General features: G+C 47.3%; 2 protein-coding genes across 7 annotated transcripts in view; one reads left to right on the forward strand and one right to left on the reverse strand.

Annotated features, from left to right (window-relative positions):
- On the reverse strand, positions 1-9,654 carry DCTN5 (dynactin subunit 5). Its single transcript, XM_019750190.3, has 6 exons — positions 9,400-9,654; positions 8,644-8,712; positions 5,933-6,051; positions 4,804-4,915; positions 2,538-2,640; positions 1-1,294 (listed from the first exon to the last, which is right to left on the reverse strand). The coding sequence occupies exons 1-6, from the start codon at positions 9,445-9,447 to the stop codon at positions 1,197-1,199; spliced, it is 549 nt and encodes a 182-aa protein (XP_019605749.1). The 5' UTR covers positions 9,448-9,654; the 3' UTR covers positions 1-1,196.
- PALB2 (partner and localizer of BRCA2) overlaps positions 9,638-16,464 on the forward strand; it is a 19,448-nt gene continuing 12,621 nt past the window's right edge. Inside the window, exons 1-5 of one of the 6 annotated variants that reach the window (XM_088801154.1) lie at positions 9,899-10,402; positions 11,303-11,362; positions 11,487-11,589; positions 11,768-11,908; positions 13,785-15,187. In XM_088801154.1, coding sequence (XP_088657280.1) covers positions 14,026-15,187 — 1,162 coding nt within the window. In that variant the 5' untranslated portion in view covers positions 9,899-10,402; positions 11,303-11,362; positions 11,487-11,589; positions 11,768-11,908; positions 13,785-14,025. The other 5 variants (XM_088801155.1, XM_019750189.3, XM_088801152.1 and 2 more) reach the window with 5 other exon arrangements.

Below are 16,464 nucleotides of genomic sequence, written 5' to 3' on the forward strand. Positions count from 1 at the left end.
TTCATGTGTCAATCTTTTAATGTACAAACATAAAAAAATGACAAACAAGGAAACAGTTTTACATCGAACGAGTGGAGATCATTCCGTTAGTCAATTCTGCAAACCCCGCAACGGGATACTGAGCCAAGATCCGGGCTTCCAGGCTAAGCTGTCCCCCTCGTGGCAGGAGAGGGGGAGCAGAGCCAGGCCGTCCTCCTCGGGCCTTCACGTCCATGTCCTCTGTCTACACCGAGAGGTCAGAGCAGAGCCAGCAGGGTTGTGCCATCAGCAGAAGGTGATGCCAACGGCACTCGTGGCCTCACTTCCTTGGGGCTTGGTGCCCACAGAGCGACTGTAAGAGGCCCCCACATGTGCACGTGACTGGGCCCAAATCGGTATTTTGGTCTGACCTGCAGGTTCCGGCAGATGCAGCGAGAGGTGACTGGCTCTAGGCCAGGGGACAGGGTTCACCAATGCTGCGTCTTTGCCGAAGCCGTGAACTGCTGCCCCCAAACTGCTGCCGAGGCCAGGAGCGGTCCACCCACACGGGACTTTGAACCCGGACTTTGCAAAACTAAAATCTGGGTGCTGCCGGCCACCCTATTAGTGAAAGCTAAAGGCCCTGGAACAGAACGCTAGAAAGTCAGCTCAGTTAGAAGACAGTTAAGGCCATCAGGGAAGACACGCTAAGCACCCCATCCTTCAGGTTTCCGTAGCCAGCAGCACTCAGCTCTGAAAGGCCACACACTGTTGTTTTCAAGATGATGAGCAGTTGTGGCGCCGCAGCAGGAACTGGCCCCGGGGGCTGGGGAGCCTACGACGCCGAGCAGCACCCCCGTCCCCCCCCACACACACCCTCCGTGCTGGGACAGAGCACTCTCAGCGTGTTCCGGGCAGGACCCAGCGCCCACCCAGCGCCCAGGGTGGGAGTGCAGGGGGCAGATGAGCCTGTCCCACAGATAATGGCATGAGCGACTCTTACTAGATACACTTCAAGCACAGCATTTGGAGACAACTCCTCCAGACATTCTATTATTAAAGTCTTAAGAGCTTCGAGCCGCAGAGGACTGAGAAATTCTAAAGAATTTAAAAAACCCAAGAACCGAAAAGGAGGGGTGCAAGGTGTCAAAGACACAAAAGCTCTTCACAGATGCCGACTGGCGCACTGTCCCCAGCTCATCTGAGAGCCCAAGCGAATGCCCCACGCGAGGCAGACATCAGACCTGTGTCAAGGGCAAGAACTTCTGGTAGTAGCTCTTGGTCACGTCAATCATCAGCTCCTGGGTGCATTCTGGGAGCTCCCCTGAGAAGAGTCCTGGGGAAGAAGGAGCCGGTCAGCACGAGGAGCCGGGAGGCCTGCGGCTCTGCTTTCTGTGTAAACCCAGAGGCCCTTGCCTTCAGTCACCAGTGCTGACGTGCTAGGTTTCCCATCTGTGGTGTTAACAGACTATTTCCACCGACCCTGTATCCTAGATGATGTGAATTTCTGTGTGTTGTGGGGAGACAAATAATATTGCTCCCCGAATGGAGAAATCTATGCCAGGTTCAAGAGGTCAGCACATGATCGCATGACCTGAAGACTACTCGTAAGCCAGAGATTGTTCCAGACACTGATCTGTCCACCCCTGGGATCTGGGGTGACACCTACAGGGCAGGGAGCACCCTCGAGGTGAGAAACCACCCTGCTATCGAAGATGCCCGCACCTGCCAGACACAGAAACGTGGATGGGAGCAGACCAGAAATGTGCTGCAAGACAGGAGATGGGGCAATTGTGCTGAAGAATTCCCGGAAAGACACTCTCCGGCACCGCAGGTGGGAGCGTCAATTCCTACAACTGTTCTGAAGAGCAATGGAGGAGTGTCTATTTAAATTTATACCCTGTGCCCTGCCGACCCAAATTCTAAGGATTTACTCCACAGATAATCTCGCCCAGTTGCACCATATGTGTACAAGAGCTCGCGAGGGGCATTCTGTCAGCAGGGCGGAGAGGTGATGTATTTACTTCTCTCGCGTGGCCTGGATCCATCACTGGTCTCAGACCGTGTTTTGTGTTAGCTTTCGACTTGGGCTTCCCTGGGCAGGGCAGGAGGTGTAAGCTCAAGGCCCGGCCAATGTGAAGGTGAGGCCCTAGTGAGAATTCTTGGTATAGACTTTGTTTTTCCACCCAGAGCCCAGGCCAAGAGAGACGTCTGTCTGTGCTTTTGCTGCGCTGGGGGCAGGTCTGTCCTAATTGAGAGAGGAGACTTCACGTGTGACGCAGGCTTCAGCTGTCATCGCACACGTGTCAATCCCTAAGCCATGGATTCTGAAGACGGCATCAACGGAAGCCGCCTCTAGCCTCCGTGTAGTTTCCTCTCTGCTCTGACCCTAGTCATTTCCTTGTCCAATTACGCATTTCAAAAGACACTCGTTATATTTTAGACAGCGTTTCTAGGTACTTTGTAACAGGACAATTTTTAAGTCGGTTAGATCAACATGTAGTCAGAGGCAGACATTGCATGCGTGACTTTCATGAAGGAAAATAAACTTGAGTTTCAATAACCATGAGCCAAGTTACCTGGGCAGCCAGAGAAGACGGTGAACGGGGGGACCACAGTCTCCGGGGGTAATACTGTGTTGTCAAGAATTTTGCAGCAGTCTTTCAACACGCACCGGCGCCCCTGAAATTAAAATCTCGTCACTAGGAAGCAGGTCAGGAGATGGGAGTACAAATCGCCTAGTGCACTGTGTGGAAGGCTATTCTGTATTTTCTCCACTCGTGAGATCACATAAGAGCCAGGGACAGCGACAAGAGGCGTGGCCACAACTCCCTACTCAGATGGTACCTGACCAGCAGGAGGTAGGGGTGTGTGTGTGTGTGTGTGCGTGTGCATGTATGCATGCGTGTATCAGTGTGTGCGTGTGTATGTGCGTGCGTGCATGTATGCATACACACTTGCGGTGGGGATGTTTGGTAGGGGAGTTCAGGTCATCATCGGCATCACAGACCATGTGACATTTGGTCTGCCAAGGCTATTTGTCTTTCTGTGTTTTATTTAGTGACATCTGTTGTTTTGCTTGTCCAACATCTGTTCCCCTCTGGTAACAGAACCTGTGTTTTCCCGGGAACCACGCCAGTCCCATCTTGGCCCACGGGCTTCACCCCCCACCCCAACGGGCATCTGGGCCCAATCAGTCTGATGAGTCCCCACGTCCAGGCTTCTGCTGGGACTACTGGGAGGAGAGGCTCTTTCCAGTGGGGCTTCTAGAGCACAGGATGGAAGCCGGGAGCGGACTCCTCGTTTCCAGGAGGGAGCCCTGCCTGAGCCAGCCAGAGGCAAACAAAGGGAAGGAGACTGATTCTCACGACAGCAACTGAACTCCTAGAGCCACCTGTCCATGCACTTAGGGTCCTTGCCTGTGCCCGTGGTGGCATCTGCTCGCTCTGAAGCTTCAGGCTGAATCTTACGCTAGGCTTCATCCACTACCGTCTCTTTTCAATTCGGCTGTCACCCCCGCATTCTGAGGGCAAGAAGGAAGGTCTGGGAGACTCAGCTCCTCCACGGGTTAAGGGCAGGCGGGTTTGTGTCACAGTTTAGAGCTGTGCCAAGGCTGCTTGCTGCAGTTTCCGTCTCGACTGACCTGTGTTCACCCCCCAGGGCCTGTAGTTCAGTGTGAGGGGCCAGATGATCTGACCCAGTCCACCGGGCCGACAATGTGAACTCCTGACAAACACCAGCGCAGTGCTAACCTGTCCAGGTCTCAGATTTTACCAAAGAAAAGGAAAGACTTCAATTTGTGTTCAAACTCCCCCCATTACTAAATACCCAAATCAGATGCATTTCCAGGGATGTCCAGGTCGATCGCCAAATGTGTGTTCTAAAAAGCTTCTCCCTCAAAGGTCTGGATTTCTCAAGGGGCTCCCGGGGTGTCCCCAGCTGAGCGGGTAACAGCAGTGGTGATAACTGGTAACATCTTCAGCTTGGAAGCAAGTTATGACTGCAGCTCTTCACTCCTCTGCCAAGTTCTCTCCCATGGATAACCTGCTCTTGGCCATTTCAAAAATCCGGCAGCTGGCCGGCTCCCCTGGTGACTCCCAAATTAACTCCAAGATGACACGCAAGCTCCTAATAACTCGGACCTAATAACCCCTGAGGAAGGGAAAACAGCATGGGCTGTGCAGGGCATGACGCATCCACACGTAGGGCTCTGTCCACAGTGAGCCTGGGAAGGAGGGACAGTGGGCACCAATCTTCTGTGTGCCACCAGTGGCCACACAGCTGGAAGCACCCCCTCTGCCGGCTAGAAGTACGATGCTCAACTGGGTTCCAGAGCATCCTGGGTAAACTCAGCAGTTCATGAGCAGCAAAATAAAACATGCAGAAACTTTATGGACATGTTGGATTGGCAACAGCCAAGGAGGTTAAAAGCTGAGACGACTTCTTTATTCTTTCCTGGGGAACCTTCCGAGGAGGGGTCAAGAGCTCCATGCCACTAGCATTAAGCTACCTCTGTCTCCTGATGTGAGTTATTTAGCATCTCTGAGCCTCAGTTTCCTCACCTGTGAAACAGGACTTAAAACCAAACGTGCAGGGATGCTGTTGGGATTAGAGGTACCATGTTTCCCTGAAAATAACCGGAGAATAAGCCCTAGCATGAGTTTTCAGGATGACATCCCCTGAACATAAGCCCTAATTAGAAAACGCTCCAAATCCAGTAATAATAATTCTGGTAGGCCAGAAACGACCACACTTCTAGCTTGGCTGGTCTCGGCAGCAGAAGCCCAGGGCGTGAGGGGCAGGAGCCAGAGGGAAGGGGGCCCTCAGCCTGTTCACCATACTCACTATCACACAGTTCTTGCCCACGTGAACGTAAGAGCCGATCTGAGCTGCGTTGACCACACAATCTTCCTCAATGAAGACATGGTCCCCGATATGTAACGGGAAGAATGCCACGCTATGGAAAGAGAGAAAAAGGCCGGGTCAGGGCAAGGCTTACAGAGCTACAGGCTGCAATCTCCACGTCATCATCTTGTCCAAACAAAGCTATTCCCAGTAAGGGGAGTCCTCACGCCACAGAAAGTCTGTGCTGTTGAAGACGAACGGGCCTATTAGCTGCAAATCAGATGTACTAGACCAGAACTATTTTATCTATCTTGATATGCCCAGCTTATAACCCGTGACTGGCATGAGGAAAGCACTCAGGAAGTCCTTACTGAGTTACTTTAAGGGCCACAGGGAGGCCCCCGGGGAGCACATCAGCCCAGGGCGAGAGACGCAAAGAGGAGGACGCGGAGCAGGCACAGTGGCCAGTTTTCCTGCCCGGTCCATGTCCTTTCTGGGACAATCCTTATTCCCGCTGAGAGACCAGCGGCCTGACTTGACTCTGCCCTCTGGGTCACAGCTCTTTGGACGAGGGCTGGGCACTTAACTCATGCTTAGCCAATCAGAGTCCCTCTCCCAAGAATCTGAAATAAGACCTAAGATCTCTCGTTGTTATCTGCTGGAAGCCTCCAAGAAGTGATATAAATAAGGGGCTGAGGCAGCAAGGTTGGCCAATCTGAGAGAGAGGAGAGGGAAGCAGAAGTGCTGAGAGGGGGACAGATGAACAGCATAATGTTGGAGAGAGAGAGAGAGCAGAGCTGTCTTGATTCTGGCTGGCTGTCCGGGTCCAGATTGAGCCCCTCGTGAAGCCCGGCCCCTTTATCTGCCTTTAAACGCCATCAAATCTGCCTGTGTCTGTTTAATCAGAACCCACTTTGTTTTTGCCAGTGTAAGTGGATTCTGTTTCTGGGCACCAACCAGCAACGAGCCTGAGACAACCACCACTGGAGTTGTGTCCGTCACGGTGAACTCTTATTCCGTGTCGTGCACAAAGCACAGCCCCGCGCTGACACCACAGCTGCACACGTGGATAACACCACCCGTGGCAACGGTCTGCCCCGGGCTGAGACAAGAGATTTAAATTACACACCCTTTGCTGAATTTCTTGAACGGTGGCCTTATGACACTCCGACTTTTCACAACACAATGACGTCCAACTCTCACATTTGCCAGGTCCCCTCGGATAATACAGTCATTCATCACAATGGTCTATAAAACAAAGCACATTTAAAAGTTACCAACATAGCCAAAAACATAACAACAAGAAAAGAATAGGTAACAAGACACTGAGGGACAGTTTCGCTGTCATCTACTGAGTCACACGTTCTGTCAAAAGGGATAACTTGTAAGGTTCACACCTAGCGTGGATCCTGATTGGAACAAACCGACTGTAAAAAACATCTTGAGATGCCAGAAAGATTGAACATGGACTGCGGATTAGATGATATTAGGGAATTACTGGTTTTATGAAAAAAAATATAAGTGCACTCTATTCTTTAAGTCTTCAAATATTAGTGATACATATTTGAAGTATTTATGGATGAAATAATACGATGCTTGTAATTTGCTTTAAAATACTCCACTGCCCCACCTCACCCTGGTCAAAATAGGTCTGAGTTTGGGGGGTCAGCGCAGAGAAGAAACAAGAATGGCAGAATATGGCTAATTGTAGAAGCTGGTAAATGAGTACCTGGGGATTCATTTTATGTTCTCTACTTTTGTACCCATTTTAAAAGTTCCACAGTAAATCTGCTCATCTATAAAAAGGAATGAACTACTAATCCACTAAAATATGTAAGAACATGAATAAATCTCAGTAACGTCACAGGGAATGAAAGAAGCCTGACATGAAGTATTACACGATTCCAATTACGTGAAATTCTAGAAAAAGCAGAACAAGTCTACATTCGCTTTACGTCTCTGGATACCTGGGCCATGGGGGGGAAGAGGAAGAGTGACTGCAGAAAGCACAGGAAAACCAGGGTGATGGAAACATTTGGTGCCTTGATTGTGGCAGTGGTTGCAGAGGTCACATCAGTCAAAACTGGTCACTACATTATTAAAATGGGCACATTTTATTGTGTGTAAATTGTATCTCAACAAGGATATTTTAAATGTTCCATTATAAAATGTTAAAAAAGAGGAAGAAGGAAGAGAATCCCCGTGACTTGGTCGCTGTTTAGCTGTTGGGGGTAGCAGAACGAGAGCCCAGGATGGGGTGAGCAAGTCTGGGGATTAGATGATAAACTCATTTTGAGGTGCTGAGTTTGAAGCATCTGTGGGAAGCCCAACAGGCAGCTGTAAATACTAAACGTCTGGGGCATTACCCACGACAGCCAAACGGTGGAAACAACCCACGGATCTCTCAACAGATGAATGGATATACAAAACATGGTGTAGACCGCCAACAGAATATTATGCAGCCATGAAAAGGAGTAAAATTCTGATGTGTGCGATAACATGGATGAATCTTGAAAACATTATGCTAAGTGAAATAGGCCAGATCAAAAAAGGACAGATATTACATCATTCCACTTAAACGAAGTATCTAGGATACATCGATTCATAGAAACAGAAAGTAGCCTGGGGTTACCAGGGGATGAGGGGAGACGGGAATGAGAATTACTCCTTAATGGGTACAGAGTTTCTGCTTGGGTGATGAAAGAGATTTGGAAATAACGGTGATGGCTGCACAACATTGCTAATATAATTAACGCCAATGAAGTGTACACTTAAAATGGCAAATTTTGTCACATATATATCACCAGAATAAAAATAAAGTCTCCCCTACAAAATCACAGAAAATGTTTTGGAATTAGTTGAGGGATTTCCAAAAAACCTCCATGCATTTGCTATTGAGTGAGATGGAGTTCATTGAATTTCCTAATTCTGTGCAGAAGCAGCGTGTCTGTAATTACTAAGCAAATCTAATTACTGAACTATAGGTCTTTTCCATTAAATCTCATGATGTGATGGGTAATGGGGTTAGTAACTATGTCTCTACTGAAAATGTGTGATCTGTTGATTATAGTGACACTATTTTCCCTCTGGATGTTAGAGATGTCACAGTTCAAGGAAAATTGAGTATTCCAGATGGCAGGCAAGACATGGACCTCAGTGTTTGTCAATCTCAAATATATCTTGATAGTCTCACTGGTTCTGAAATGTTGTAATATTATTATTCCCAGGTTTATACTCACCTCTCTGCTATTTCAATTAGTCACACTACAAAATTCTGAGCCTTTCGTATTCCATTTTGCAAATTTGTCTATTTTAGTATCTTTCCAAATTCTCACATCAATTTAAAAGTTTCAGTAAATACAGAATCATTAATTGTTAAACAGATAATTCCATTAGTACTATTTTCGTTTCTGCACTAAAATAAATTGTTGCCTATTTATGTTGGTTTTTTTAAAAAAAAAATTTATTGGGGATTATTGGGGAACACTGTGTTTCTCTAGGATCCATCAGCTCCCAGTCAAGTCGTTGTTTTCAATTTGCCTATTTACATTTTGTGTCCAGTAGTTTAGGACACACTACAATGGTCTATAATGATTTCAGTTCTGGGTGCCGCTGTATTTTGTTCCTGGCATAAAAGGAAAGAGGCTTTCTGCTGCCTCTTTTTTTATGGAATATCTTTTGTATTCCATAAATCCAATTTGGAGACAGAAAGACAAAAGAAAGGTAATTTTTACATGTACAGCAATAAATGAAAGACGTGGCAACATTTTACCTGCCCTGCTAATGCGATCATCTGTGGGAAAGAAAGGCATGCATCCTGGAGCTGGCTTCGTGCCTTACCTTGCCATTGAGAACAATGTTCTGACTTCCACACAACACGGACTGGCGACTAACTTTGTTCCCAGAGGCCTGAGAGGAAACAGGAGGAGACAAGGGTAAGCAAACTGAGTGGATTCTGGGCTATCGGTTTCCACTAAGAAATCTCATATTGGAGAGAAAAGGATTTAAAATGTAGTCTTCAGTGGAATGAGTCCAGATATCAAAAAGGCCAGGATGGACCCGGAAAGCAGAGATTCAACGGACAGACCCAGAATTTGGATGTGACAGGTGTGTCTGTAGCCCGAGTGGCATCAGAGACGTGGATTCAAGTCCCAATTCTGCACCTCGGTTTTGCAGTCCTGAACCCAGGATGACTTCGCTAATGTCATAGACTTGTGACAACTCAACGAGAAGCAAAATAATAGTAGCAACGTTGATCGAGCGACTTACACGCATCTTGTGTTGACTATAAAGAACGTAACATTCTTTAGCACAGAGTAAAAAGTGACGACAGGCTTAGTTTTTTTAAAAAATAGTTTTTAGAAGCCCCAAACTGTAATTAATGTTAGGATGGATGAGGCTTGTCCTACCTTCTGGAAGGCATTTTATCTCTACGAGGAAATCAGGAATAAATTTTTAAAAAGCCTAAACTGGCCACGCAAGGAATAAACGACAAAGCCGGACCATACACGCCACGGGGACCCGACAGGGTGGGGCAGGGACAAGATGGGGGCATCGGCCGCAAAGGGACGCCGGCCGATGCCTGGACACACGCACCGTCTCGATGTACTCGGACTTGTTGTAGAGCAGCTCGCCTAACTCCATGGCCACCAAGTCGTTGCCGCAGCTTTGGCTCCTGTCAAAGTCTGTCAGCCCGTCCGTCGGTCTCGGACGCCGACTACTTCCGGCGCCTCCTGCACTTCCGCTCCCAGGCGGCCTTTGGTCTCATCCATAGCTCGGCTCTCCGCTCGCCGGCCCCGCTCCGTTGCTCGGCAATCCCCGACTGCGCGTGCGCAGACCGAACGCTGGCTTTCATTGGCCGGATACATGGCTCGCGGGTCCCTCCTGGGCCGCTTGTTCGCGCGCTGAAGGGTTCCCCTTGCGCCCCATTCCTTCCCCGGCTCCTCCCGGGCCCAGGGCCAGCCGGGGCCGTCGTGTCCGCAGCCCTGGGATCCGCGACGGCTGCTACTCTTTTCGTTCGGCCGCCGGCCCGATGGAAGAGCCACCCGGGAAGCCCCTCAGCTGTGAGGAGAAGGAAAAGGTGCGGGGGGCGCGGAAACGGCGGACTCCGAACTCTGACCCCCTCTCAGGACTGTAGGCCACTGTCCTCTGACCCACGCTCCTTGGGCTGCGAGTCCCCGGGAGTGAAAGTGTAGAGGCGTGCTGTCCCGGCGCGGTGGCACTTCAAGGACACGTTTTTCCACGACAGCACTGACGCATAAAAAACACAAAGTGCCAACCGCCTGTTCCCTTCTGCAGGTTTGACGTCCGTGCTAGCACGTGTCTATCGACCTCGTTTTTTTAAGCCCCGTGTGGTCTTGGGAAGCGCGGCAGTGCCGTCGTCTCTTTAGACGTTTAGACGTCCCTCCGCGGCTGCTGAGAGGCTTAGCTTGTTGCCAGCTTGGCGTTTGCAGCGGGCACCGGCGTGTCCCTGCCGCGCTGTTCGGGCTGATGACGTCCGCCTGCCCCTGGCTTGCGTGGGCTGTTGCGGGCGTTACGCTACGCTCTTCATTCACATGAACCCGTCAGTCTTCTTTGCCCGGCCTGCCTTCTTGCGGGGGTGAGGAAGGACGTGTACAAGTCAAGATAATTCCCAGATACTGATAAGCTTGGTGCTAAAGAGGAAGCTGTGAGCAGCAGTCTGGCGTGGGTTTAAGAGCACAGAGCCTGGAGCTGGACTGCATGGGTTTCCATCCAGCTGTGCATGAACTGCGGGACCTTGGACACACTGCTTTCCCCTGATCTGTAGCCAGCGCTTTCCTCCTCCAGCTCTTGGTTCAAATCGTAGTCCTCAGAAATGCCTCCCTGCCCATCCTACCGAAAGTAGTTGTTCCCATAAGCCAGGCGCTCTCACATCTCCCTGTCTAGGTATCGAGCACCATGCGAAGTCATCTTATCTGTTTATTTTTATGTTTATTATCTATCATTCACTATGTAACTGTATATCTAGCACCTGGGAACAATAGCTGATACATAGGGGTATCAGCTATTGTGCCAAAGATATCTGGACCCATAACTTGACAGCTCTATCTACCCTCAGGGATCTCACAGTGAGATGGGGTAGGGAGTAAACAGGAGACAACATAGTATCCTAAGTGCTGTGATAAAGGAAGCACAGAGGAGAGGTGGGCTGTCTAACCTGGATTTGGAGCCTGACCTAGAAGTCGACTCCAGGGAAATAAAGCTCTAAGCTGGGGCTTGAATCAGGAGGAATTAGCGAAGTGACTTGGGGAAGAAATGCCCCAGGTGATGAGAACAGTCTATGCAGAGGTTCCGAGATTACAGGAGAGGGCTTGGTGCCTTGTGAACTGAGAGTAACATGGGCCAGTGCTGCTCCCCCCACTGCTGCTTACTGAGCGACCCGCTGAGCACGGCACACTCATGACTGACAGGCCCTGCACCCCTTCTTTCTGACTCCTTCCCACCTGCTCAGTATTGTCTGGTGTTTTTCTTCTTCCAGTTGAAGGAAAAATTGGCATTCTTGAAAAGGGAATACAGCAAGACACTGGCCCGCCTTCAGGTAAGTCAACCTTCTTCTCTCAAATTGAGGTAGTATAACTGTACAAAAACAGTTTTTCATAATGAAGCTTTAAAAGAACTTTCTCCCCTTAAATTTGTTCTTGAGCTGCTTTTGCTTTCTCTAGCGTGCCCAAAGAGCTGAGAAGGTTAAGAATGCTGTTCAGAAAACAGTGAAAGAACAAGATTGCTTGGTCCAGCGGGACGTTGCAGCACGGCTCAGCCATTCAGGTAAAGCTGGCCCATTCACTTAGGTTTGCTTTATTATTCATTTCCCAGGTGTATTTGGCTGGGGTTCTTTTCCTCACAGTCAGAAGATAAGGATGCAATAGACGCTTTAAAGTATACAATTTGATGGTTCTTTGTATATTCATGAGATTGTGGACCCATCCTCACTATCTAATTCCAGGACATTTTCACCACGCCAGAAAGAAACCCCTTACCCACTCGATGCCCAACTCTTGGCAACTATTAATCTACTTTTTGTCTCTGTGGATTAACGTGCTCGGGACATTGCAGAGAAGTTGAACCGTACAACATGCACCCTTTTGTGAGTGGCTTTTTTCACTTAGCATAATGTTCTCAGTGGCCGTCCACCCATACATACATCCAGACATGCTCATTATTCATTCCCTTTTGCAGCTGAGTAATACTCCACTGTATAGCTGTTCCATAATTTTATGTTCAGTCATCAGTTGATGGACGTTTGCGTTGTTTGGACTTTTTGGCTATTATGAATTCGGGCTATTAAGCTGCAGTGAACATTCATGTACAAACGTTTGTGTAGACATACATTTTTATTTCTTTTAGGTATATAGCTAGGAGTGGAATTGCTGGGTCATGTGGTAATTCTAGGTTTAACTTTTTGAGGAATGGCCAAATTTTCCTACAGCAGCCGCACCATTTTGCATTCCCACCACAGTGCACAAGGGTTCCAATTTCTCCACATCCCTGCCAACACCTGTAATTTGCCATGTTAAAAATGATAACCATCCGGGTAGGTGTGAAGTGGTATCTCATTGTGGTTTTGATCTGTATTTCCTAGTGATTAATGAGGTTGAACGTCTTTTCATGTGCTTGGAGGCCGATTGTGTACCTTCTTTGGAGAAATGTCTGTTCAAGTCCTTTGCCAATAATTTAATTAGATTATTTGTCTTTTTATTCTGGGGTTGTAAGTGTTCTTCATATATTGTACGTATTAGACCCTTATCAGATACATGGTCTGTAAATATTGTCTTCCATCCTATGAGCAAAAAACTGTGCTTTCAGTTGGATTGTTTATTTAGTTGCTCTTTTCCCCTAGAAATTACGTTCAGAAATTATATTTATTACTTAATTATTGGAAAGAGATATCTCTATATCTATATCTATATATAGTATATATATTTTTTAATGATTAGTTTCAGGTGTACAACACAATGTAATAGTTACACATTCACACCCCTCACAAAGTGATAACCCCCCGCCCCCAATCTACTACCCCTCTGACATCGCATACAGCTGTTATAGTTCCACTGAGTCTATTCCTTATTCTGTTCTCCACATCGTGTGACTATACATATATATATGTATATATATATAAAATTATAGTTGACTGGAAAGATACTTTTAAATTTATACATAAGCCCAGAGGAAATGTCTGGCTGGAAATACTCTAAAAAACAATGGTCATTTCTCATGTTAATACTTAGGTAATTTATAATCATAAAATTGGAGGCTATTGAAAAAGGAAAGAGGTATCAAAATTACTTGAGCCAAAAAAAAAAAAAAAAGACATGAAATAAACATTAGGTGAGATATGGAGGAAATGGGATGGTGGTCAAAGGGTACAGACTTTCATTTACACAGAATGAATAAATTCTGGAGATCTAATGTACAGCATAATGATAGTAGTTAACAGTCTACGTATATTGTATACTTGAAATTTGCTAAGAGGACTGATCTTAAGTGTTCTCACCACACACACAAATCGCAACTGTGTGAAATGAAGGCTATGTTAATTAGCTTGATTGTGCTGCCATTTCACCACATATTCATATATCAAAACCTCACATTGTACCCCTTAAATACGTACAATTTTTGTCAGTTGTCCCTCAGTATAGCTGGGGGAAACTAAGGGAAAAGATCATTGCAATGAGGAATAGATTAACCTTTTAGTTTAAAAATCACTTTTTTTTTTTTGAGCACAATTCTGTTTACGTTTACTTAAAGTGATTATAGTTTATCAGATTATTAAAAACTTGAATTTTAACCTGCATGAATGGAATAGCATGGATTTTTTCTTAAGTAAATGGTAGTATGTATATATACTATTTTAAAATAAATATGGAGTACTTTTGTTTCATTTTTGAAGGGAAATATTAATTATATAATTTTTTCCTCTCAGAACCTAAAACTGCAGTATTTTCTTGTGACACATTACACAGCAACATCCATCTCGATGGAGAAGCTGGAGACGCTGAGCCTGAGTCCTTTACCCCTGGACGCGGCCCAGTGGGAGGGTTAGACACACAAAGAACAGATGATACCCACGACCATTTTGCCTCCCGGCTCAATGGCTCTGATGGGGAGAAAAGGCCAAGTAAGCTGCCAGGGAGAAGAGAGCAGCAGCAGAAGACAACATTTATTTCACAAGAGAGAGCATCTTTCTTTGACACTGATTCGCTCATGCTCTCAGGAAAAAGACTAAAGGAACAAGAAGACATCAATAGAGGAAATCCTAGGATGCCTGTAACTGAAGTAAGATCCTCCCTTTCAAGTCCTAAGTCTGGTAGTCCAGACTCACCAGTACCAGAAACGGAGGGAGGGAGGGTATTAACTCCACCAGCTGCCAGACCACAGAACCGTGTGGATCCGCTCGTGAAAGGAAGGCATTTCCGCAGGGCAACGCCACTTCCTCCGCCCACGTCAGATAGCAGCAGCAGCCAGCACCTTCAACACCAGCCTTCTAGAAGGAACTGGGAACCTATCGCTCACGGTTTAAAGAACATTAGCCCTACCCCACCTGTAAACTCAGAGGCAGGAGGCAAAAGAACGACTGTCTTGCCAGGTAGCCCGGAGGTAAATAAAGCTACAGGAGTAAGTGGTCAGCTGCCCAGAGGTCCTGGCTTGGAGGCAGACCATGCCTGTTCTGTAAATGAACTCGGTGATGACAACTTAGCGGCAAAGGAAAACCAAAACTTAAAAGAACCAAACCACACAGAGAAGGGTTCAGAATCTCCCAGTAGCACTCTTGACGGTAGAAAGGAAAGTCTTCAGGAAAATGAGGTTGGGAGCTCATCCAGGCATCTTGGACTAGCAGTCGTGTTGCCTGTTTCTGCAGAAAATCAAACACATTCTTGCCCAAAGCTGGAAGGGCTTCTTTTTCCTGCGGAATATTATGTTAGAACAACACGACGCATGTCAAATCGCCAGAGGGAAGTAGCCCTGGAGGCTGTAATTCCGAGTCACTTGGGTGCCCGAAAGAAAGGGTTTAAACGTAAGAATAAGGAGGCTGCTGACAATTTAAACCTTCCCAGTGAAGAAGCGAACCCGGGTGAAATGCAGGTACCTGGCACAGGCACAGGCCGCCCCAGTTCCAGAAGGCCGTTTCAGAAGCTTCTCTCGTCCTCTGCAGTCAGCCCTCCCGCCCAGCCCCCTAACGACGACTTTTTCCCTAAGAAGGCGGTTCCACGGCCGCCTGGTAGGCGACACCGAGGAAAGAGCAAAGCAGGGCTCGCTGCTCCGTTGCGTCCCCGTGAGCCCACTTCCGGCACATCAGGTGTCCCCAGCGCGGAGGAAGACGTGGCCCAGCCCAGAGCTCAGAGTGAAAAGCCGATAATGATTCACGGTAAGAAGAGGTAAAGGGAAATCGGAGTGTGGTTGATGGTGGCCGTGATGGCAGCCAGCACCTACTGTGTGCAGGCGCTTTGTAAATGTGCAGATGCTAATTGAGTCATCACAGCACCTTGCGGGTCGGAGACCGTTTTTATCCTCCCCGGTACGGGGCCCAAGGACGTTAACGTGCTTTTCGTTAATTACAGCGACGCCAGCCTCGTCGTGTGGCACCAGAGTTCACGAATGGGGCTGAAACGCTTGACACCGAGGAGGCAAATATATTGGATGTTTGACTAAAATTAGTATTTTCAGGCAAACACAGCCTTTCTCCGTGGGTAGAAGCTTTATCACTAATACAGGACGTGTTTTGGAAATCAAATCAAATGGGTGTCAGAGGAAGAGGTCACTGACAGACCCTCTCAGGAATGATTGTGTAATAAAACGCAGTAGGTCTGAGCAGCTTTTTCGGATAAAACACCCAATATAGTCTCTCTGAGGTCTGTGGGACACAAGATTTTGGAGGATGTTAGAATATACACTTTTTTCTCCGTTCACTCAGGAATTGTCCTATTTGGTAAACTGAGCATAAAACCTAGAAAACTCACTCTGGTTCTACACTAAAGAACCGCAAACTTTCCATAAAAGACCAGGCCGCACATACTGCCTTTGTGCTCGTCTGAGCTCAGGCCGAGTGCACAGTGTTATTTCATAAATAAAGCATCCTTTACAAAAATAAGCAGCCAGCTGTTCTCTACCCTGGGACGCAGGCTCTGGTCTATGAGCTATAACTAATTAATTTAAAATTGAGAATTATTACGACTTTTATCAAATCTTTTAAGTCAACAAGAATACGAAGGAATCAGTAGGGCAGTCTACTAATAAACTAGAAACATTCTTTTGTATACTTTGAAATAATCTGCCATTTGAGTAACCTGCAGCTTTAAAACGATTTTCTGTTCATCACCCCAAATGGAAACCCCATACCCGCTAAGCATTGGCTCCATTTCCTCTCCTCCTGGCCCCTGGCAGTCTGTCGTCTGTCTCTGTGGATGGATGTGTTCTGGACCTTTCCTAGCAATGGAATTATACACTGTGTGGCCTGTTGTGTCGGGCTGCTTTCAGCTTGTTTTCAAGATACATCTACGTTGCAGCGTGTGTCAGGACTTCATTCTTTTTTATGGCTGAGTACTATTCTGTCATATGTATGTTCCACAGTTTGTTTATCCATTTGTTAATGTGATGTATGCAGCTGCGGTTTAAATGGTGTAGGATTCCAGTCGCTTTAAGAAT

This window comes from Rhinolophus sinicus, chromosome 10 (assembly GCF_057876585.1).
Source record: "Rhinolophus sinicus isolate RSI-liver-muscle chromosome 10, RSI-T2T, whole genome shotgun sequence".
NCBI lineage: Eukaryota > Metazoa > Chordata > Mammalia > Chiroptera > Rhinolophidae > Rhinolophus > Rhinolophus sinicus.

Bases quoted from the DNA above. Each gene is read 5' to 3' on its own strand.
- DCTN5 (XM_019750190.3), bottom strand. From the start codon at position 9,447: ATGGAGTTAGGCGAGCTGCTCTACAACAAGTCCGAGTACATCGAGACG. The intron at 8,713-9,399 runs GTGCGTGTGTCC...GTTTCCTCTCAG, and splicing joins AGTCCGAGTACATCGAGACG to GCCTCTGGGAACAAAGTTAG. The intron at 1,295-2,537 runs GTAACTTGGCTC...CTTCTTCCCCAG, and splicing joins CGTCTTCTCTGGCTGCCCAG to GACTCTTCTCAGGGGAGCTC.